The following is a 21,095-nucleotide window of genomic DNA, read 5'->3' as shown; positions in this document are numbered from 1 at the left end:
CATTAAGAATTCAAAGTGTATCACATCAGCGAGTTGCTCGTTAGCGGAAAAAAACTGGAAGGAGCTGGACTTGGATCGTGCTGCCGCTTGCGACCGACATGCGTCGGAGGAATCGGTGCGCGAAGGAGGCGTGCAGTCTTATAGCGAGCGAGCAATCGTCTTAGTTGTTTTTCCTGTGATCGCAAGACTGTTGACATTTTTAATTTTAGATTCTGCAAGTCCGATTCACTGATATCGGCGGGGGAAGATACATGGCCTCGGTCGTAGCGAGCGCAGAGTGAGAAAATCTGCAGGTGCTGGGTATCTCAGCAACACACACAAAATGCTGGAGGAACTCAGCAGGCCAGGCAGCATCAATAGGGGGAAAAAAAGTACAGTCGACGTTTCGGGCCGAAACCCTTCGGCAGGAATGGAGAGAAAAAAAAACAACTGAGGTCAGCATCTATCACAAACTCGAGAAAATCTGCAGGTGCTGGAAATCCAAGGCTAATAGATGCTGCCTGGCCTGCTGAGTTCCTCCAGCATTTTGTTTTGCTCAAGCCGCGGTGCCGCCTTTTCACAGCCGCCCAGGAGACAGGCCAAAGATTGTGTTCGACTGCAGACTTCTGCACCTCAAGGTCTTGGAGTTTATTACGCGTTTGTATTTTACTGACATAAGTACTTTGAGATCCGTTATCTGCAACACGGCAGAAGGAATGAAAAGTGCACATTACTGATTGACAGGAAGTATTACAGTGTGCATGGCAGATTCTCCAGTGGGAGGTCCTGTGTGACCTGTCGTTTATTGGCTGGAAGTCCAGAAGCCGGAAGTTCGCGGAACGGCGTGTCTTTCTGTCTCACGCTTCCGTGGCGGTCGGCTGCGCCATCCATGGTATCTGACTCTGGGGTTTGGGTTCTGGTGAGAGGGGTTACAGCGGGATGGTCTGGGGCGCTAGGGAGGTTGTTGTGCAGGCGTGGAAACCGACAGGATGGGTCGTGTGGCTTTATACTTCCAGTCAAAATGAGGTTTCGGGTTTAACAGCCGTAAAACGTGGGATATATGAACTCCGAAGAATTTGCTGGAAAAACTTGGTGGGTCGGCTAGCACCTCTGGAATGAGAGAAACAGAGGGTGAAAGTCCCTGTTGCTCTCTCCCGTAACTTTCTTCTATTGTACCTGGTAAGGACCAAGCGATTTAACAGTTTCAAAACCTCCTTGTAACGTAAAAATACTCCTGGAGTAGCACTGTCGTTATTCCGGAGCTCACTACCCCCCACGATCTCGTCCAAGGGTAAACTCGGAGGAGAAGTGTTCAAAATCAGTTTCGTCATCACTACCTATATGGCGCGAAATTTGAAGTTTCACGCCATGTTGGTGATTAGGTGCTGCAAGTTCAGGAAACCTTCATCCACCAGAGGCCTGAAACCCACGTAGATCACTTCACTCACCTCAACTCTGAATACGTTCCACAACCTACGGAACTCCGTAACTCGTACTCTTTAGTATTAGTTATTTACTTATTTATCATTATATTGGCGCAGATTGTCTTCTTTTGCACATTGGTTGTCAGTATTTGTAGTTTTTCTGTATCTGCTTGTTCTGTGAATGCCTGCAAGAAAATGGACCTCAGGGTAGTATAGTATATGGTGACATATATGTTCTTATAGGTCACATATGTTTGTCACTATATACTACCTTGAGATTCATTTACTCGAGTGTGTTTATTCTGAACTTTGAAGATGTCCTTAATTGGAAGGGTGCGAAAGGATACCATCCAAGTCATCACTCACCTACAGATGTAACCTCTGCCCAGCATCCTCTTAACAATCAAATTCAAGGTTTATTCTTATGAACCAAAATTCATTGTTTTGTGGCAGCAGTCAGTGCAAAGACGTAATATTACTATAAATTACAGAGATTAGTGCTGAAGAGAAATACCAAGGTAGTTTTCATGGAGTGTTCAGAAATCTGATGGCAGAGGGGCAGAAGATGTCCTTAAAACATCAAGTGAGGGTCTTAAAGCTCCTGTACTGCTCCCATAATGGTAGATGCATGAAAAGCACATGTCCTGGATAGTGAGGGCCTTTAATTATAGATGCTGCCTTCTTGAATGTGTCCTTGATGGCAGAGAGACTTAAGGCTGATTTATACTTGTGTGTACTAGTTTACGTCGCAGCCTACGCAAGTGGGCTACGCCGTTGTGAGCATTTATACTTGTGTGTTGGTGTGTCTGCGTCGCTTTGCAATTCACCGCCCAAATGCTAGTTGGCAGTGGGGTTTCTATGCCACTGTGTTGAGATTCTTCGTGTTGAAACTCAACACAAAGAAACTCAAACTTCAAACAATGGCGACTGAGACTGAAGGAGGGTGAATTTTCTGTGCTTGTCCAGCCACTGAGAGACATGGACGAGGAAATGCATTTCAGATATTTTCGGATGTTGGCAGGTAGGTTTGACGATTTGGTTCATCATCTCCAACCATTTATTTCGCATCAGTGTACGTACAGTATACTCAGAGACTGGCAATCACCATTCGAGTTTTAGCTTCAGGTGGAAGTCAACAGGCTGTAGCAGTTAGCTACAAACTGGCGTCAAGCTCAGGGTCCTCCATAATTTCGGAGATCTGTAAAGCTTGATGGAAAGCATTGAAGCTAGAGTTCCTTCCCTGCCCTTCAGTCGCCCAATGGGACGCTATTGCAGCGTAGGAGGAAATGCGATGCTACCAAGCGGACCAATCATAGTTGTGGTCTGCGACGCCACGATGCATAGTTACATTTTGGGAGAGGTGTGCATAGGCTACAGAGTAGGGCTCGCGGCTACGGCGTACATTTGATGCATAAGTATAGACTTTAAGCCCATGATGGAACTGGCTAAGTCTACAGACCTCTGCAACTTTTTGCAATCCTGTGCACTAGGAATCCCATACCATGTGCTGATGGAAGCAGTCAGAATGCTCTCCACTACACATTTATAGAATGTTATTAGACTTTGATGATATACCAAATCTTGTTAAACTCCTAATGAATTGCCTAGAGTTGGGGGAGGTAAGGGAGGTCTTTAATAAATACCGTACTCCAATGTTCACCACAAAGAGGATCTTGTAGCACACAACAATTAACTGAGTGGATCAGTCATAAACAAGAGAAAATCTGCAGTTGCTGGAAGTGCCAAGCAACACACACAAAGTGTTGGAGGAACTCAGCAGGCCAGGCAGTATCTATGGAAAACAGTATAGTTGATGTTTCAGGCCAAGACTGAAGAGACTGCCCGAGACGTCGACTTTTTTTCCCACAGGTGCTGCCTGGCCAGCTTAGTTGCTCCAGCACTTTGTGTGTGCCGGGTGGATCAATCAAAATCACATTTATTTGACTTGCTGCAAGGGAAGACTAGTGCTGCACAAGAGCCAGTGATAGCTTCAAAAAAAAAGTCACAACAGACAAAACAGTTCAACGACAGGGTATATTCTGTTACTGTATTTTGGCATTCTAGTAATGCATCTGTGGGTCTACAATTTGTCAAGAACTTGGGCTCTATCAGCATAATGTGCACAAAAACTAAAGCACTCTGGTACAATAAAGATTCCATTTTGTTGCAGATAGAAATGCCATTTTGTTACTACAAATAAAAGTGGATTTCCACATTCCATCTTTTTGTCACTTCATGACAGACTACATTTCACTAAATAACTACTTGAAGCATACAGATATTTGGATATAAAGCAACGATGTTTAAAAACCCTACACAAAATTCCATTTTCACCTGTCCACTTAAAAGACTAACAACCATTATTAAGCAACACACACACACAAAATGCTGGAGGAACTCAGCAGGCCAGGCATCATCTATGGAAAATAGCTCAGTGGACGTTTTGGGCCCAAGTCCCTTCCGCAGGACTGAAGAGAAAGAAAAAGATGAGAAAATTTGAAAGGTGGGGGGAGGGGAGAGAGAAACACAAGGTGATAGATGAAACCGGGAGGGGGAGAGATGAAGTAAAACGTTGGGAAGTTTACAGGGCTGGAGAAAGGGGAAGCTCATAGGAGAAGATAGAAGGCCATGGAAGAAAGGAAATGGGGAGGAGCACCAGAGGGAAGTGATGGGCTGGCAAGGAGATAAGAGGGAGAAAATGGGATGGGGAATTGGGGGGGTGGGGCATTACCAGAAGTTCGAGAGATTGATATTCATGACATCAAGTTGGAGGCTACCCAAATGGAATATATAGAGGCATCTGTTAGTCCTGCGAGACCATGGATGTGCACCTGGAAAGTCTTCACTCTCCAGGGCGCAGGCCTGAGGAAGGTTGTATGGAAGACCGGCAGTTGCCCATGATGCAAGTCTCCCCTCTCCATGATACCGATGTTGTTCAAGGGAAGGGCAAGGGCCGATACAGCTTGGCACCAGTGTCGACGCACTGTGTGGTTAAGTGTCTTGCTCAAGGACACACACACTGCCTCGGCTGGGACTCGAACTCACGATCTTCAGATCGCTAGTTGAATGCCTTAACCACCTGGCCACGTGCCCACACTGGAATATATGGTGTTCCTCCAACCTGAGTGTGGCCTTATCGAGACAGTAGAGGAGGCCATGGATTGACATATCAGAATGGGAATGAGAAGTGGAATTAAATGAGCGGCCACTGGGAGATCCTGCTTCTTCTGGCAGTAAGTGCTCGGTGAAATGGTCTCCTGATGTACGTTGGATCTCACCAATATATAGAAAGCTGCACCAGTCACTGTGCATGTCCTCAACAGACTCACGGGGGAATTCTCGCCTCACCTGGAAGGACTGTTTGGGGCCCTGAATGGTAGTGACGAAGGAGGTGTAGCACTTGTTCCACTTGCAAGGATAAGAGGTAGGTGTGAGATCAGTGGGGAGGGAACGATCCCTGCGGAAAGCAGGAAGTGGGGGTGGGGGGATGTGCTTGGAGGTGGGATAGCATTGGGGATGGTGGCAATTCCAGAGAGTTAGGTGCTGGACGCAGAGGCTGGTGGGGGTGGTAGGTGAGGACAAGAGGAACCCTATCCCTGGTAGGGTGGGGTAAGAGCAGACATGCGTGAGATGGAAGAGATGAGGTTGAAGGCACAGTTGATGGTGGAGGAAGGGAAACCTCATCCTGAGAGCAGATGCGGTGGAGAAGGAGGAATTGAGAGAAGGGGGTGGCATTTTCACAAGTAACAGGGTGGGAAGAGGTATTGCTGAGGTAGCAATGCGAGTCCATAATAGACATTAGTAGGTAAGCTGTTTCCAGAGATTGAGAATTGGGGAGGGGGGTGTCGGAAATGGAACCGGTAAATTTGAGGGCAGGGTGGAAGTTGGAGGCAAAGTGATGAGCTCCTCATGGGAGCAGGAAACAGCACCAGTGCAGTCGTCGATGTTGCGTAGGAAAAATGGGGGCAGACACCACTGTATTTTTTTAATTTCAAACTATATTCAAAAATAAATATATGCAATAAACCATTCAATAACTTTTCATCCTTTACATACGTTTCCATTATAGTCTGTACATATCCGTATTTATAGCCACCCACGTGGCACTCCAGTAGTTCAGCTTACCATATCATTGTTGAGGGGTATTCTCCCCGCCCACGGGTGGAGAGACCTATACTGTGGTCCTTCCCCACCGGGCCCTTGCAGTGGCTGCACCAAGTTTCAGTGCGTCCCTCAGCACGTACTCCTGCAGCCGAGAATGTGCCAGTCGGCAGCATTCTGCCACGGACATCTCCATGTGCTGGTAGATCATCAAGTTTCGGGCCGACCAAAGAGTGTCTTTGACCGAGTTGATGATCTGCCAGCAGCACCGGATGTTGGTCTCCGTGTGCGTCCCCGGGAACAGCCCATAGATCAGAGAGTCGTCTGTTACGCAGCTACTGGGGATAAAACGTGATACTAGCCCGTCCATCCTCCTCCACACCCTCTCTGCGAATTGACAGTGTGCGAAGAGGTGGGTCACAGACTCCTCCTCCTCTGCAGTCCTCCCGTGGGCAGTGGGGTGCGGAGACGACGTTCCGGGCGTACAGGAGGGCTCTGACTGGGAGGGCCTCTCTCACCGCCAGCCAGGCGAGGTCTTGGTGCCTGTTGGTGAGATCTGGCGATGAGGGATTTTGCCAGATGAACTGGACAGTCTGCTCAGGGAACCACCCCACTGTGTCCATCATGTTCTTCTCCTGCAGTGCCTGCAGGATACTACGTGCCGACCACTGCCTGATGGCCCTGTGGTCAAAGGCGTTCTCCTGGAAGAACTTTGCTACGTAGGACAGGTATGCCGGCAACGACCAGCTGACTGGGGTGTTGCGCAGGAGTGGGGCCAGACCCATCCTTTGTAGCCAGGGCAACAGGTAGAACCTGGGCACATAGTGGTACTTGGTGCCCATATACCTGGGTTCTACACACAACCTGATGCAGCCACATACGAAGCTGGCCATCAGGGTGAGGGCAACATTGGGGATGTTCTTGCCCCCGTTGTCTAGGGACTTGTGCATGACGGTCCGTCTCACCCGCTCCATCTTGGATCCCCAGACGAATCTGAAGACAGCTCGGGTGATTTCCGAGCTGTAGGGGTGGGGGACGGGCCAGACCTGCGCCAAGTACAGCAGCCCTGAGAGCACCTCACACCTGATAACCAGGTTCTTGGCCGTTATCGACAGGGAGCGCCCTCCCCACAGTCCCAGTTTCTGTTTCACCTTGGCAGTCCGCTCCTGCCAGTTCTTGTTGCATGCCTCGGCCCCTCCGAACCAGATCCCTAACACCTTCATGTGGTCAGACCTGATGATGAAGGGGACACTGGATCTGCAGTGGTGCCAGTTGCCGAAGAGCATGGCTTCGCTCTTCGTGCGGTTGACCCTGGCCCCCGACGCTAGCTCGAGCTGTTTGCAGGTGCCAATCAACCTGCGAACTGACCTCGGATCAGAGCAGAAGACGGTGACGTCGTCCATGTACAGGGAGGTTTTCACTTGGGTCCCTCCACTGCCTGGCAGCGTCACCCCTCTTATGCCCTCATCCCTCCTGATGGCTTCCGCAAAGGGTTCTATGCAGCAGACAAACAAGACGGGAGAGGGGACAGCCCTGCCAGACCTGACTCCAGACCTGATGGGGAAGCTGTCTGTTTCCCACCCGTTGACCTGGACTGCACTACGGATGTCTGTGTAGAGCAGTCTAATCCAATTCCGGATTCCCTCCCCAAATCCCATTTTGGAGAGCACGTCCGCCATGTACGTGTGCGATACCCTGTCGAAGGCTTTCTCCTGGTCCAAGTTGACCAGGCAGGTGTCCACCCCCCTGTCCTGCACGTAGGCGATGGTGTCCCTCAGCAGCGTGAGGCTGTCTGAGATCTTCCTGCCCGGTACAGCACAGGTTTGGCCTGGGTGGATCACCTGTCCCAGAGCAGACTTGACCCTGTTGGCGATAGCCTTGGACAGGATCTTGTAATCCACATTCAGGAGAGAGATGGGTCTCCAATTTCTAATGTCCTCCCTTTCCCCCTTCTGCTTGTAGATGAGGGTGATGATGCCCTTCCTCATGAACTCAGACATACTGCCGGCCAGAAGCATAGCGTTGTACACTTCCAGCAGGTCTGGGCCCATCCAGTTCCACAGAGCCGAGTACAACTCAGCCGGTAAGCCGTCGCTTCCGGGAGTCTTACCCAACCCAAAGGAACGGATGGAGCCTGTCAGCTCATCCAGGGTCAGTGGCTGATCCAGACTCTCCCGCTTGCCGTCGTCTAAGACCTGCGTGATAGACGACAGGAAGTTGTGGGAGGCTGTGGATTCTGTGGCCTTTTCGTCGTACAGACCGGCATAGAAGGACTTGCAGATCCTCAGTATGTTGCTCTGCGAGGACGTGACTGAGCCGTCCTCTTCCTTAAGGTTGTGGATCACAGAGCTCCCCCTGTGCACCTTTTGGAAGAAGAAGCGTGAGCACGTCTCGTCCTGCTCCACGGTTTGGACCCTTGATCGGCAGACACTGTAAGCTTGGAACATAGACTGTTCCGTGTAGCTGACAAAAAGGCAGGCATAGCTGGGACCGATGTGAGTGCCCATGGCTACACCTTTAGTTTGAAGGAAGTGGGGGGAAGAGATATAGAACTACTGTACTCCCATCCAACCTGTAGAAAAAGCCTGGGCCTGCTTACATTTACCCTGTCTATACACGTCATCATTTTGTTTATCTCTATCAAATCACCTCTCAAATCCTCTACATTTTAATAAATTAAGATCCGACCTATTCACTCTTTCCTTATAACTCAGGTAATCCAGATCCAGCAACATCCTTGTAAATTTTCCCTGTACACTTTCAACCTTATTTATATCCCTCCTGTAGGTAGGTGATGAAAACTGCACACAATACTCCAAATTAGGCCTCACCACCAATATCTTGTAGAATTTCAAAGTACCATCTCTGGTACTTAATACTGTATTTTCATTTATGAAGGCCAATGTGCTAAAAGCTTTCTTAACAACCCTATCTACCTGTGACACTACTTTTAATGAACTATGGACCTATATTCCTAGATCCAATCTACTGCACTCCGGCCCTACCGTTCACTGTGTAAGACTTGCCCTGGTTGGTCCTACTGAAATGCAACACCTCTCAGTTGTTTGCATTAAAATCCATCTGCCATTTTTCAGCCGTTTTCCAGCGGATCCAGATCCATCTGCAAGCCATGGTAGCCTTCCTCACTGTCCACTACACTGCCAATCTTGGTGTCATCTGCAAACTTGGTGATCCAGTTAACCACATTACCATCCAGATCATTGATATAGATGACAAACAACAAAGGACCTAGCACCAATCCCTGCAGCACTCCTCTTGTCATAGGCCTCCAGTTAGAGAGGCATCCATCTACTACCATCCTCTGGTTTCTCCCACAAAGCCAATGTCTAACCCAATTTACTAACTCATCTTAAATGCAGAGAGTCTGAATCTTCTTAACCAACCTTCCATGCGCATTCCTTGTCAAAATGCCTTGCCTTCATCAACTTTTCTGGTAACTTCCTCGAAAAAGTCTTTAAGAACTACCACATACAATTTTACTTCAATCAGTCCATGTCTATCCAAATACTTACATATCCGGTCCCTTAGAATACCTTCCAATAACTTTCTCAGTGCTGATGTCAGGCTCACCAGTCTATAATTTCCTGGTTTATGTTTAGAGCCTTTCTTAAAGAATGTAATAATATTGGCTATCCTCCATTCCTCTGGTACTTCTCCTGTCACTAAGGATAAGTTAAGTATCTCTCCTGGGGCCCTGGCAATTTCTGTACTTACCCACAGGGTCCAAGGACCTCAGGACAGCAAACACCTCCTCCTCTGTAATCTGTATAGGGTCCATGACCTCACTGCTGCTTTGCCTCACTTTTATAGACTCTGTGTCCGTGTCCTGAGTAAATACAGGTGCAAAAAATTTATTTAAGATCTCCTCTATCTCTTCTGGTTCCGCACATAGATTATCATTCTTATCTCCCAGAAGACAAATTCTGTCCCTTATGATCAGTTTGCCCTTAATGTATCTGTAGAATTTCTCGGGATTCTCCTTCATGTTTGCTGCTAAGACAAACTCATGCCTTTTTTAGCCCTCCTGATTTCTTAAGTGTTCTCTTGCATTTCTCACAGTCCATAAGCACCTCATTTGTTCCTACCTTCCTGTATCTGCTATGCACCTTTTTTTTCTTAACCAGGGTCTCTATATCGCTTGAAAACCAAGGCTCTCTACACCAGGAGTCCCCAACTATATTTGCACCGCGGACCGGCCGACGGGGGTGGGGTTTCAAGTAGGGTTGCCAACTTTCTCACTCCCAAATAAGGGACAAAAGTAGCAGTCAAATACGGGACACTCGTGTTTACCCCGAGAAAGACTACCATGACCATGAAGCCTTGCGCGGGCACCTGCGTGCGCATGCGTGACGTGTGCGTGCCGATTTTTTTCTCCACAACACACATAAAAGTTGCTGGTGAACGCAGCGGGCCAGGCAGCATCTCTAGGAAGAGATACAGTCGACGTTTCGGGCCGAGACCCTTCGTCAGGACCCTTCGATTTGTTTTTCTCCAAAATCGGTTTTGGCTTAATCTTCCCGATTCTGTTAAGTGAAACTACACTGTACATACATTATTTCTACTTTATATAGGCTGTGTATTTATCATATCATTCCTGCTTTTACTGTACATTAGTGTTATTTTAGGTTTTATGTGTTATTTGGTAGGTTATTTCAAGTTCAACAGTGCGTGACAGGGAATGAGGAAAGGTGCAGCTGACTCATCAGCCCGGTGGTTGAGGACCACTGCCCTGCACTTGTTAGCTTTTCTGACAGGCACATACAAGCTTTGTACTCTCAAATGACACATATCAAAGTTGCTGGTGAACGCAGCAGGCCAGGCAGCATCTCTAGGAAGAGGTACAGTCGACGTTTCGGGCCGAGACCCTTCGTCAGGACTAACTGAAGGAAGAGCTAGTAAGAGATTTAAAAGGGGGGGGGAGGGGGAGATCCGAAATGATAGGAGAAGACAGGAGGGGGAGGGATGGAGCCAAGAGCTGGACAGGTGATAGGCAAAAGGGGATACGAGAGGATCATGGGACAGGAGGTCCGGGGAGAAAGACAAGGGGGGGGGAGCCCAGAGGATGGGCAAGGGGTATAGTCAGAGGGACAGAGGGAGAAAAAGGAGAGAGAGAGAAAGAATGTGTGTATATAAATAAATAACGGATGGGGTACGAGGGGGAGGTGGGGCATTAGCGGAAATTAGAGAAGTCAATGTTCATGCCATCAGGTTGAAGGCTACCCAGACGGAATATAAGGTGTTGTTCCTCCAACCTGAGTGTGGCTTCATCTTTACAGTAGAGGAGGCCGTGGATAGACATGTCAGAATGGGAATGGGATGTGGAATTAAAATGTGTGGCCACTGGGAGATCCTGCCTTCTCTGGCAGACAGAGCGTAGATGTTCAGCAAAGCGGTCTCCCAGTCTGCATCGGGTTTCGCCAATATATAGAAGGCCACATTGGGAGCACCGGACGCAGTATATCACCCAGCCGACTCACAGGTGAAGTGTCGCCTCACCTGGAAGGACTGTCTGGGGCCCTGAATGGTGGTAAGGGAGGAAGTGTAAGGGCGTGTGTTGCACTTGTTCCGCTTACAGGGATAAGTGCCAGGAGGGAGATCAGTGGAGAGGGATGGGGAGGGACGAATGGACAAGGGAGTCGCGTATGGAGCGATCCCGGCGGAAAGCAGAGAGGGGGGAAAGGGAAAGATGTGCTTAGTGGTGGGATCCCGTTGGAGGTGGCGGAAGTTATGGAGAATATTATGTTGGACCCAGAGGCTGGTGGGGTGGTAGGTGAGGACCAGGGGAACCCTGTTCCTAGTGGGGTGACGGGAGGATGGAATGAGAGCAGATGTGTGTGAAATGGGGGAGATGCATTTAAGAGCAGAGTTGATGGTGGAGGAAGGGAAGCCCCTTTCTTTAAAAAAGGAGGACATCTCCCTCGTGCATTCACCAGCAACTTTGATGTGTGTTGCTTGAACTTCCAGCATCTGGAGAATTCCTCGTGTTTAGGTTGTACTCTCAAATGTTTGTTTTTAAAGGCTTTCCACTTTCCAAGTACACCTTTGCCAGAAACTAGCCTTTCCCAATCCACACTTGTGAGATCATTTCTGATACGATCAAAATTCACCTTTCTCCAATTTAGAACCTGAATCTGTGAACCAGATCTATTTTCTTGCAAATTTTTTTAATGCTAATAGCATTATGATCACTAGATGCAGGGTGTTTCCCTGCACAAACTTTTGTCATTTGCCTTGTTTCATTCCATTGTAGCAGATCAAGTATTGCAGACTATCTCATTGGGACTTCTATGTCCTGATTAAGGAAGCTTCCCTGAACACATTTGACAAACTATCCTATCTAGCTCTTTTATAGTATGGATGTCCCAGTTAATATGTGGAAAGTTAAAATCACCTACTGTAACAACCTTATGTTTCCTGCAGCTGTCTGTGATCTCTATGTAAATTTGTCCCTCTAATTCCTGCAGGCTGTTCGGTAGCTTGTAATATAACCCCATTAACATGATCATACCTTTCTCATTCGCAGTTCCACCCATAAAGCATCCATAGACGAGTTCTCTGGTCTGCCATGACATTTTCCACGACAGGTGACATCACCCCTTCTTCTTCAGTCCCTCCCGCTCTACCACCCGGGACATGCCCTTTTCTAATTGTTACCGTCAGGGAGGAGGCACAGAAGCCTGAAGGCACACACTCAGCAATTCAGGAACAGCTTCTTCCCTCTGCCGTCCGATTTTTGAATGGACATTGAACTCATGGTCACTGTCTCACTACTTTTTTATTTCTGTTTTTGCACTACTTAATCTAGGTTAACTATTTAAAACATACACATATTTATTTGCCATAATTCAGTTTTTTTTCTATATTTTATCATGTATTGCATTGTACTGCAGCTGCCAGGTTAACAAATTTCACAACATACGCCAGTGATTACTAAACCTGATTCTGAACCTTTCTGATTTTCTGCTACCTCGATGGGAAAGTTGTTGAAAGGATGTGGCCTAATGCAGGCAAATGGTATTAGTGTAAATAGGCGTCACGGTTGACACCTACCCCGGTGGGTTGAAAGGGCCCATTTCTGCGCTCCACAATTGTATGCTAACCTGGTTACTGGGTTTCAAGGTGAAGCTGTAGATGGTACAACAGTAACCCATGCTACACTCCTGCGCTGCCACAATCCAAGCTGAGCCGAGCTGGAGATGGAAAGTGGATTGCATCTCTAGGGACGTGTTATGTGAAGGCCAGGAAAGGGACACAGTAAATCACAAGCACAAGAGGTTCTGCAGCTGCTGGAAATCCAGAACAACAAATTATGTGACTGCTGTATGGGTATCCTATAAGACTAGGAGCAGAATTAGGCCATTCAGTCCGTCAATCTGCTCCTCCATTCCATCATGGCTGATTTATCATCCTTCTCAACCCCATTCTCCTGCCTTCTCCCTGTAATCTTTGACCCCTTCCCCCTTACTAATCAAGAATCTTGTCTACTTCACTTTAACTATACCCAATGACTGGACTTCCATAGCCACCTGTGGTAATGTTCTGTAGAAAGTGCAGCTATACTGAACTGAGAATTTACTTTGAACATCACGCCTAGTAATTATGTTGCCGGAATATGCTAGCAGCTTGAATGGAAGTGATTTGGTGAAAGGAGCATTCTGTCTATCTGAAACTCTATGGTAGTTTATAAAATTATGAGAGGCAGTGATAGGGTAGGCAGTCAGGGCGTTTTATCCCCAGAATAGAAATGTCAACAACCAGAGGGTGTGTTTTTAAGGTGAGCGTGAGAAGGTTTAAAGCAAGTGTGAGGTGCAAGTTTTGGATATGGCCCAGTCCATCACAGGTAAAGTCCATCGAGCACATCTACGTGAAACGTTATCGCAGGAAAGCAGTTAATAATCATCAGGAATGCCCACCACCGAGGTCATGCTGTCTTCTCACTGTGCCTCAGGATTTATACCACCGGGTTTAGGAACAGCTGTAATCCCTCAATCATCAGGCTCGTGAACCAAAGGAGATAACTTCACTCGCCCCATTATTGAAATGTTCCCACAATCAATGGACTCACTTTCAAGGAACCTTCGTCTCATGTTAATGATGTGTATTGTTTATTTATTTATGTTAATTATTTCTTTCTTTTTCTATTCGCACAGTTTGTTGTCTTTTGTCCACCAGTTGAATGTCTAAATTGGTGCGTTCTTTCATCGAGCCTATTGTAGTTATTTTACTATGGATTTACTGAGTGTGCCTGCTGTGTGAAAACAAGAAGGGTCAGGATGGGAAACAGTTTCTTCCCGTTAGGCTTCTGAACTCCCTGCTGCATCATGTTTGAAGTGTCACCAGTTAATCTGTTCTGAACCTTACAATATTTAATTTATGCCCTTTACTTTGTTTATTTATGCATAATTCATCTGTAGGTTTTATCCTAACTTTCCTAAGTTACTGTGTGTTATGTGTACAATTGTGCTTTACGCCGTGGTTCGGAGAAATGTCGTCTCGTTTGACGGTATACGTGTATATAGTTAAATGACAGTAAACTTGACCCGCCTGAGGGGAAAATATATTGATGTCTTTGAGGGGTGATCTAAACCCATACCTTCCAAGCCATGCCCTCTTCTCGATGCTGCCATTAGGTAGGAGGTACAGGAGCCTCTAGAATCTAGGTTCTGGATAAACAACTTAAGGTTCGACCACACCTTCTTCCCCCCTGCCATCAGGTTCTTGAACTGACCCTCAAGAAGCCTCACACTACTTCAGACTATTTTTCTGTTGGAGAATTCTTAAAGTAAAGCTCGATACCCGTGATATGATGGAGAGCCCACGTGTGTGGAACTCTGAGTAACAAAGAAATCAGCAAGTGCCACACCTGCCCCTACAACTCCTCCCTCACTGCCATTCAGGGCTCCAAACAGTCCTTCCAGGTGAGGCAACACTACACCTGCGAGTTGGTTAGGGTCGTCTACTGTATCCCCAGAGTGGCCTGCTGAATATCGGTGAGACCAGACGTAGATTGCGAGACCGCTTTGCCGAGCACCTACACTCCATACACCAGAAGAAGTGGGATTCACTGGTGGCCACCCATTTTAATTTCACTTCCCATTCCCATTCCGAAATGTCAGTCCATGGTTACCTCAACTGCTGTGATGAGGCCATACTCAGGATGGGGGATCAACACCTTATATACTGGGTAGCCTCCAACCTGATGGCATGAACATTGGTTTCTCGAGCTTCCGTTAATTGCCCCCCACTTCACCGTTCTCCATTCTCATTTCCCTCTCTCACTTTATCTCCTTACCCGCGCATCGCCTCCCTCTGGTGCTCCTCCCCCTTCCCTTTCTTCCATGGTCTTCTATCCTCTCCTGTCAGATTCCCCCTTCTTCAGCCCTGTATCTCTTTCACCAATCGACTTCCCAACTCTTTACTTCACACCCCACCTCCTAAATTTCACCTACAACCTACTACATTGTATTCTTTCCTCCCCTCCCCCCACCTTCTTACTCCGACCTCATCATTTTTCTGCAGTCCTGGTGCAAAGTCTGGGCCTGAAACATCGACTGTTTACTCTTTTCCATAGGTGCTCCCTGACCTGCTGAGTTCCTCCAGCATTTTGTGTGTATTACTTTGATTTCCAGCATCTGCAGATTTTCTCTTGTGTGTGTTTATATCTAGTAGCAGACAAGTGAGCGAAAGCAACACCCCCTCCCGCCCCCATTCGCAAGACAAAAAGTTGTTTTGTGGCTCATCTGTCTACCCATGTCTTGTATGTGCAGCTGTGTTATCTCCCTAAGGAATAGTTGCGGCCAGCACATTGAATTAGAATCAGGTTTAATATCACTGGAACACATTATGAAATTTGTTAACTTTATGGCGGCAGTACAGTGCAATACATGATAAATATAGAAAAAAGATCAATCAGTTACCATAAATATATTTAAAAATAGTTAACTCAAACATAGACAACAGGAATTCTGCAGATGCTGGAAATTCAAGCAACACACATAAAAGTTGCTGGTGAACGCAGCAGGCCAGGCAGCATCTCTAGGAAGAGGTGCAGTCGACGCTTCAGGCCGAGACCCTTCGTCAGGACCGTCCTGACGAAGGGTCTCGGCCTGAAACGTCGACTGCACCTCTTCCTATAGATGCTATCTGGCCTGCTGCGTTCACCAGCAACTTTTATGTGTGTAACTCAAACATAGTGCAGAAACGGAAATAATTTTTTAAAAAGTGAGATAGTATTTGCGTGTTCAATGTCCATTTAGGAATCGGTTGGCAGAGGGGAAGAAGCTGTTCCTGAATCGTTGAGTGTGTGCCTTCAGGCTTCTGTACCTCCTACCTGATGGTAACAGAAGGCATGTCCTGGGTGATGAGGGTGCCTTTCTGAGGATGTCCTTGAAGATGTCTTGGATACTATGGAGGATGATGATACCATGATGGAGCTGACTAATTTTACAACTTTCTGCAGTTTCTTTGTCCCCCACCCCATATCAGACAGTGATGCTGTCTGTCAGTATGCTCTCCACAGTATATCAATAGAAGTTTTCGAGTGTTTTAGGTGACAAACCAAATCTCCTCAAACTCCTAATGAAATAATGCTGCTGTTTTGCCTTTATAGCTATATCACTATGATGGGACTGGATTAGATCCTCAGAGATATTGACACCTAGGAACTTGAAATTACTCACTCTCTCCACTTTTGATCCCTCTATGAGGATTGGTTCGTGTTCCCTCGTCTTACCCTTTCTGTAGTCCACAATCAGCTCTTTGGTGGTACTGATGTTGAGACTTAGTTGGGAAAATACAGGATGTCCACAATGTCAGGTGTGGGCACGTGGCCAAGTGGTTAAGGCATTGGACTAGCAACCTGAAGGTCGTGAGTTCGAGCCCCAGCCGAGGGAACGTGTTCTGTCCTTGAGCAAGGCACTTAATCACACATTGCTCTGCGATGACACTAGTGCCAAGCTGTATGGGTCCTAATGCCCTTCCCTTGGACAACATCGGTGTCATGGAGAGAGGAGACTTGCAGCATGGGCAACTGGTAGTCTTCCATACAACCTTGCCCAGGCCTGTGCCCTGGAGAGTAAAGATTTTCCAGGTGCAGATCCATGGTCTCGCAAGACTAACGGATGCCACAATGTCATAAAGCTTTAGCAATATCCAGTTCTTTTAACCCTAATTTTCTTTTTCTCACTTAACTTGCACAATTGTCATTATGCCTATTTTGTCATGTAAATTCTGGAGAAACCGTGTGAATTTAAGTTTATCTTAACTTGTGCTTGTCTGTAATGTACAGTGCTGCTTGCTACCGCAAAAAAAAATGATTCTCATAGCATTTATACCCTGGGCATAAATTTAAACAATGGCAATTGCTTACAATAATAAGCTTAAATGAAAGTTATACAGGTGTCCCCCACTTTTCGAACGTTCGCTTTACAAAACCTCACTGTTACGAAAGACCTACATCAGTACCCCGTTTTCGTTTTCAGAAGGTGTTTTCACTGTTAAGAAAAAAAATCAGCGCGCGATAAAAGGCAGCGCACGCCCTGAGCAGCCGCTCTCCCCCGGATTCTCGCCGGCGTTGCTTAAACACGTGCCTGTGAGCAGCCGTTTGCAAGATGAGTTCTATGGTATCTGAAAAGCCTAAAACAACTTGTAAGGGTGTTACACTTAGCGTAAAACTAGATATAATTAAGCGTTTGGATCGTGGTGAACGAAGTAAGGACAACGTGAGTTTGGCTTGTGGAAGCTGATGAACATGATGTTGAAGAGATTTAGGATAAAGTACGACCTTAATTTTGAAAGGGTACATCAGTTTAGGGGATATTTGCAGGATGGTTTGAGTCCTCACAAAGAACTGTGTGATAGAAAAATGCGCGAGGTTCAGCAGTCAAGTAAGCCTTCCACATCAGCCACAGCAGATGACAAACCTCGACCTTCGACATCGAGGCGGACAGAGATAGAAGATGAGCTGCCTGCTCTAAAGGAAACAGACGATGATGAGATGACACCCCCGTGTCCCACCACCCCAACCCCCAGGCCACGGACAGATACCGATTCGTGGAGAATGCAACGGTAGCTGGGAGGCACACAGCACTTCTTTAAGAAAAAAGCCGAAATAAACATGCTAATTAATTAGGTGGCACCGACACGTAATTGTCGGCCCAGATCAGAGACGACGCAATCGGAAATCGGCACTGATCTGGGCTGACAATTACGTGCCGGTGGCACCTAATTAATTGGCATGTTTTTTTTGGCTTTTTTCAAGATGTGCTGTGTGCCTCCTGGCTACCGCTGGACCCCTGCATGCTTCGCAGCAATGTATCGCTTGGCAGCCTGGAGGGTGGGGGCCACTGCACCACCCCAACCTCTGACTCAGCCTAACACACCATCATCCGTGTGCTTGGCGCTGTCTTCCGGATTCCCGTAAGTGATACTACACTGTACATACAATATTTCTACTTTATATAGGCTGTGTATTTTTACGTGTTATTTGGTATGATTTGGCAGCTTCATAGCTTAAAGGTTACTAGAGAGCGCTTGCGCCGTGTTTTTCCCACCTGCGCTTGCGTGAGATTTTCTGCCGACAGCGCTTGCGTGAGATTTTCACTACGGAGAAGAGTTCAATAATGATTGTGGAAAAATATTTCTACTTTATATAGGCTGTGTATTTATCATATCATTCCTGCTTTTACTATATGTTACTGTTACTTTAGGTTTTATGTGCTACTTGGCATGATCTGGTAGGTTATTTTTGGGTCTGTGAGCGCTCACAAATTTTTCCCATATAAATGAATGGTAATTGCTTCTTTGTTTTACGACATTTCAGCTTACGAACCGTTTCATAGAAACGCTGTACCTTCAGATGGTGGGGGAAACCTGTACCATGAACAGCAACTCATATTTGTGAATGTCTTTTTGAAGATAATTTCCTGCTGTTACATGATGTCCCTTGCCACTTTAGTTTCAGGTCCAAGGTGTCCTCTTCTATGCTTCTCTTGCTGCAAAAGTGCTGTGTTTGAGTACACTCGTCAGTGAAGGTAAGAATCTGACCTACACCTAGGGGACAGGAGTCTACCACAATGCTCTTCAAACCTTCCTCAATCCAAATGTATTGTAGCTAAGCTGATCTTTAGCATCACCCTGATCATTATCCCTGTGTTCATTTATTTCTTAATGTGCCATGTCAAATGACGTAGGCAAAGATGATTGTTCTTGGCAAATTTTCTTCAGAAGTGGTTTGCCAGTGCCTTTCTCTGGGCAATATCTTTTTAAGATGGGTGCCACCCCCCCCCCACCTATTATCAATACTCTTCGGAGATTGTCTGCCTGGTGTCAGTGGTCCCATAACCAGGACTTATGATATAAAACCATCCACCACCTGTTCCCACGGCTTCACGTGACCCTGATCTGGGGGGGGGGGGGGCGGGGGAGGTGCTAAGCAGGTGCTACACCTTGCCCAAGGGTGACCTGCAGGCTAGCAGAGGGAAGGAGTGCCTTACACCTCCTTTGGTATTGATGTATCTCCAGCCTGCCACCCAAAATCCCTATGTACCCTTGATAATAAAAGGGGCCAAGAATCAGTCAAAGACTTGATAATTTGAGATTCTCTGCTGAATGTGGTTATAATATTCCAAACATTTGAGAAAAAGAACTCCTAATTTCTGCCTTAAATGAGTGATTCGTTATCCTGAGACCAGACCTCTAGGGTCAGATTACTTCCACTTGGTGAATGTACTCATAATGTCTATCCCGTAAAGCTTCTTCAGAATTTTGTTCTGCTGCTGTCAGGATTTGTTCTTCTCTGCTCCAAGGGCAGCAAGGAATGCTCCCTTCTTTGAGAAATTTGCTCTGTAGATAGAGAAATGTTTATAATTTGGAGTCCAGGATGCTTTCTTTAGAATGAACCTTCAGCTGTCCTAATACTTGTCTCCAGTCTGAACTCTTATCTCCGCTCCCCCTCCCCCAGCCCAGCTCTCCCATACATCTTGCTCCTGTGTCCAGCAGCTTGTTCTCCTTCCCCTCCCTCCATCCACCTTACTCTGGCTCCTGCCCCTTTCCTTTCCAGTCCTGGTGAAGGGTCTCAGCCCAGAACGTTAGCTGTTTATTGCTTCTTGGATGGTCCCTGGCCTGCTGAGTTCCTCTGGCATTTTGTGTGTGTCGCCGCAGATTTCAAGCAACTACAGGGTCTCTCGTGTTCATGAACCTTGTGGGTTTGTCCAACGGCTGAGTTTTCTGCGTGTCTTTGGATCCTACCAACACTGTATTGCTGTGTGCAGGATGGTACCACGTGCACATTAGCAGCCATATTTCCACCTTAAATTGACACTGCATCTCTTTGGGATGGTGTGAACTTGTAATGGATTTTATAGAGATGCAAGCTTGTTTTTTTGTTTCTCATCACCCCCCCCCCCACACACAGCTACAGTTCAAACCATATGCACCCCAACACAGATTGCCACCCGGGCCAATTGTGGGAGCACCACAGTACTTCCCTGCCCATTCACAGTTGAAGGAGAGGGAATGGAGGTAACCTGGCAGAAAACGAAACCTCTGTTGGTGGTCTACATATCAAACAATTTGCCGAAAAATCAGTACAGGGGCCGGACGACAATGCAACCAGGTTGGAACAAAATGGGAACAGCCAATCTGACTATCCACGACCTCAGAGTGGAAGACATGGGAACCTACGAATGCAACATCCGCCTGAATTCAAATTCCAGAAGCAAATCTTGCTCCATGGTAACCCTGAAGGTAGATCCAGGTAAGAATTCAACCTTGGGCTCATAGGTTCTTGATTAGTAAGGGTGTCATAGATAACAGGAAGAAGGCAGGAGAATAGGGTTCAGAGGGAACATAAGTCAGCCATGGCAGGCTCAGTGGGGCTGAATAGCCTAATTCAACTCCTATGTTGTATAGTCTCACTCCTAAGTTGAACAAATGGGGTGCACATGTAATGAATCTCGAAATAGTGTCGCTTCAGACTCAGACTATAACATTGAAACAGCGATCTGTTCGTCTTCCCGCTTGCTGTGGAAAGGGTGACACCTCTCTCCCTTGTTATTGAGAGGTAGAGAGCCCGTGGCATATCGAAGGGCTGGGTGAACAATGGTTTTTGTTGGATTCTCTTTGGGGGCTTTGCTATTGCTAACTTGATGGGTGGTGGGTGCTGATGCTTCCTGCTGGAACGGGGGGCGGGGTGGCGGGTGGAGAGAGGCTTTGGAGTTCTAATGTTTCTCTATCATTCATTCTTTGGGGCTTTCTGTTTTGTGGGCGTCGGCAAAGAGTAAGAATTTCAGGTTGTATGCTGTATGCATTCTCTGATATTAAATGCAGTGAATTGTGTACAGAGAGGCCCCATCTCCACTCTAGTGGCTTGACCGAATGTTGACAGTGCAAGGTTTACGTGGAACCTTCTTCAATGTCTCCCACACAGTCATGAGCTCAACTGGCAGCTCGCTGTTCCCCATGTCTGATCTTCACCATTACAGCCTTTGGGATTGGTTCTGTATGTGTGTGTGTGTCTTTGTAGCTTTCTCTGACTTCCAATGGACTGTTCTTGCCGTCAGCATGCAGTAG

The 21,095-nt window shown here is 46.9% G+C and overlaps 1 protein-coding gene across 1 annotated transcript in view; it reads left to right on the top strand.

Annotated features, from left to right (window-relative positions):
• The first annotated feature begins 843 nt into the window (after positions 1-843).
• LOC134346906 (uncharacterized) overlaps positions 844-21,095 on the top strand; it is a 36,930-nt gene continuing 16,678 nt past the window's right edge. Inside the window, exons 1-3 of the mRNA XM_063048740.1 lie at positions 844-871; positions 18,481-18,556; positions 19,939-20,280. Of these exons, the coding sequence (XP_062904810.1) occupies positions 869-871; positions 18,481-18,556; positions 19,939-20,280 (421 nt within the window). The 5' untranslated portion in view covers positions 844-868. The remainder of the gene's footprint in view (positions 872-18,480; positions 18,557-19,938; positions 20,281-21,095) is intronic.

The sequence above is a fragment of the Mobula hypostoma genome, chromosome 5 (genome assembly GCF_963921235.1).
Source record: "Mobula hypostoma chromosome 5, sMobHyp1.1, whole genome shotgun sequence".
Taxonomy (NCBI): domain Eukaryota; kingdom Metazoa; phylum Chordata; class Chondrichthyes; order Myliobatiformes; family Myliobatidae; genus Mobula; species Mobula hypostoma.
Note: the sequence above shows the minus strand (reverse complement) of the source record. Positions and strands in the feature narration are given on the sequence as shown.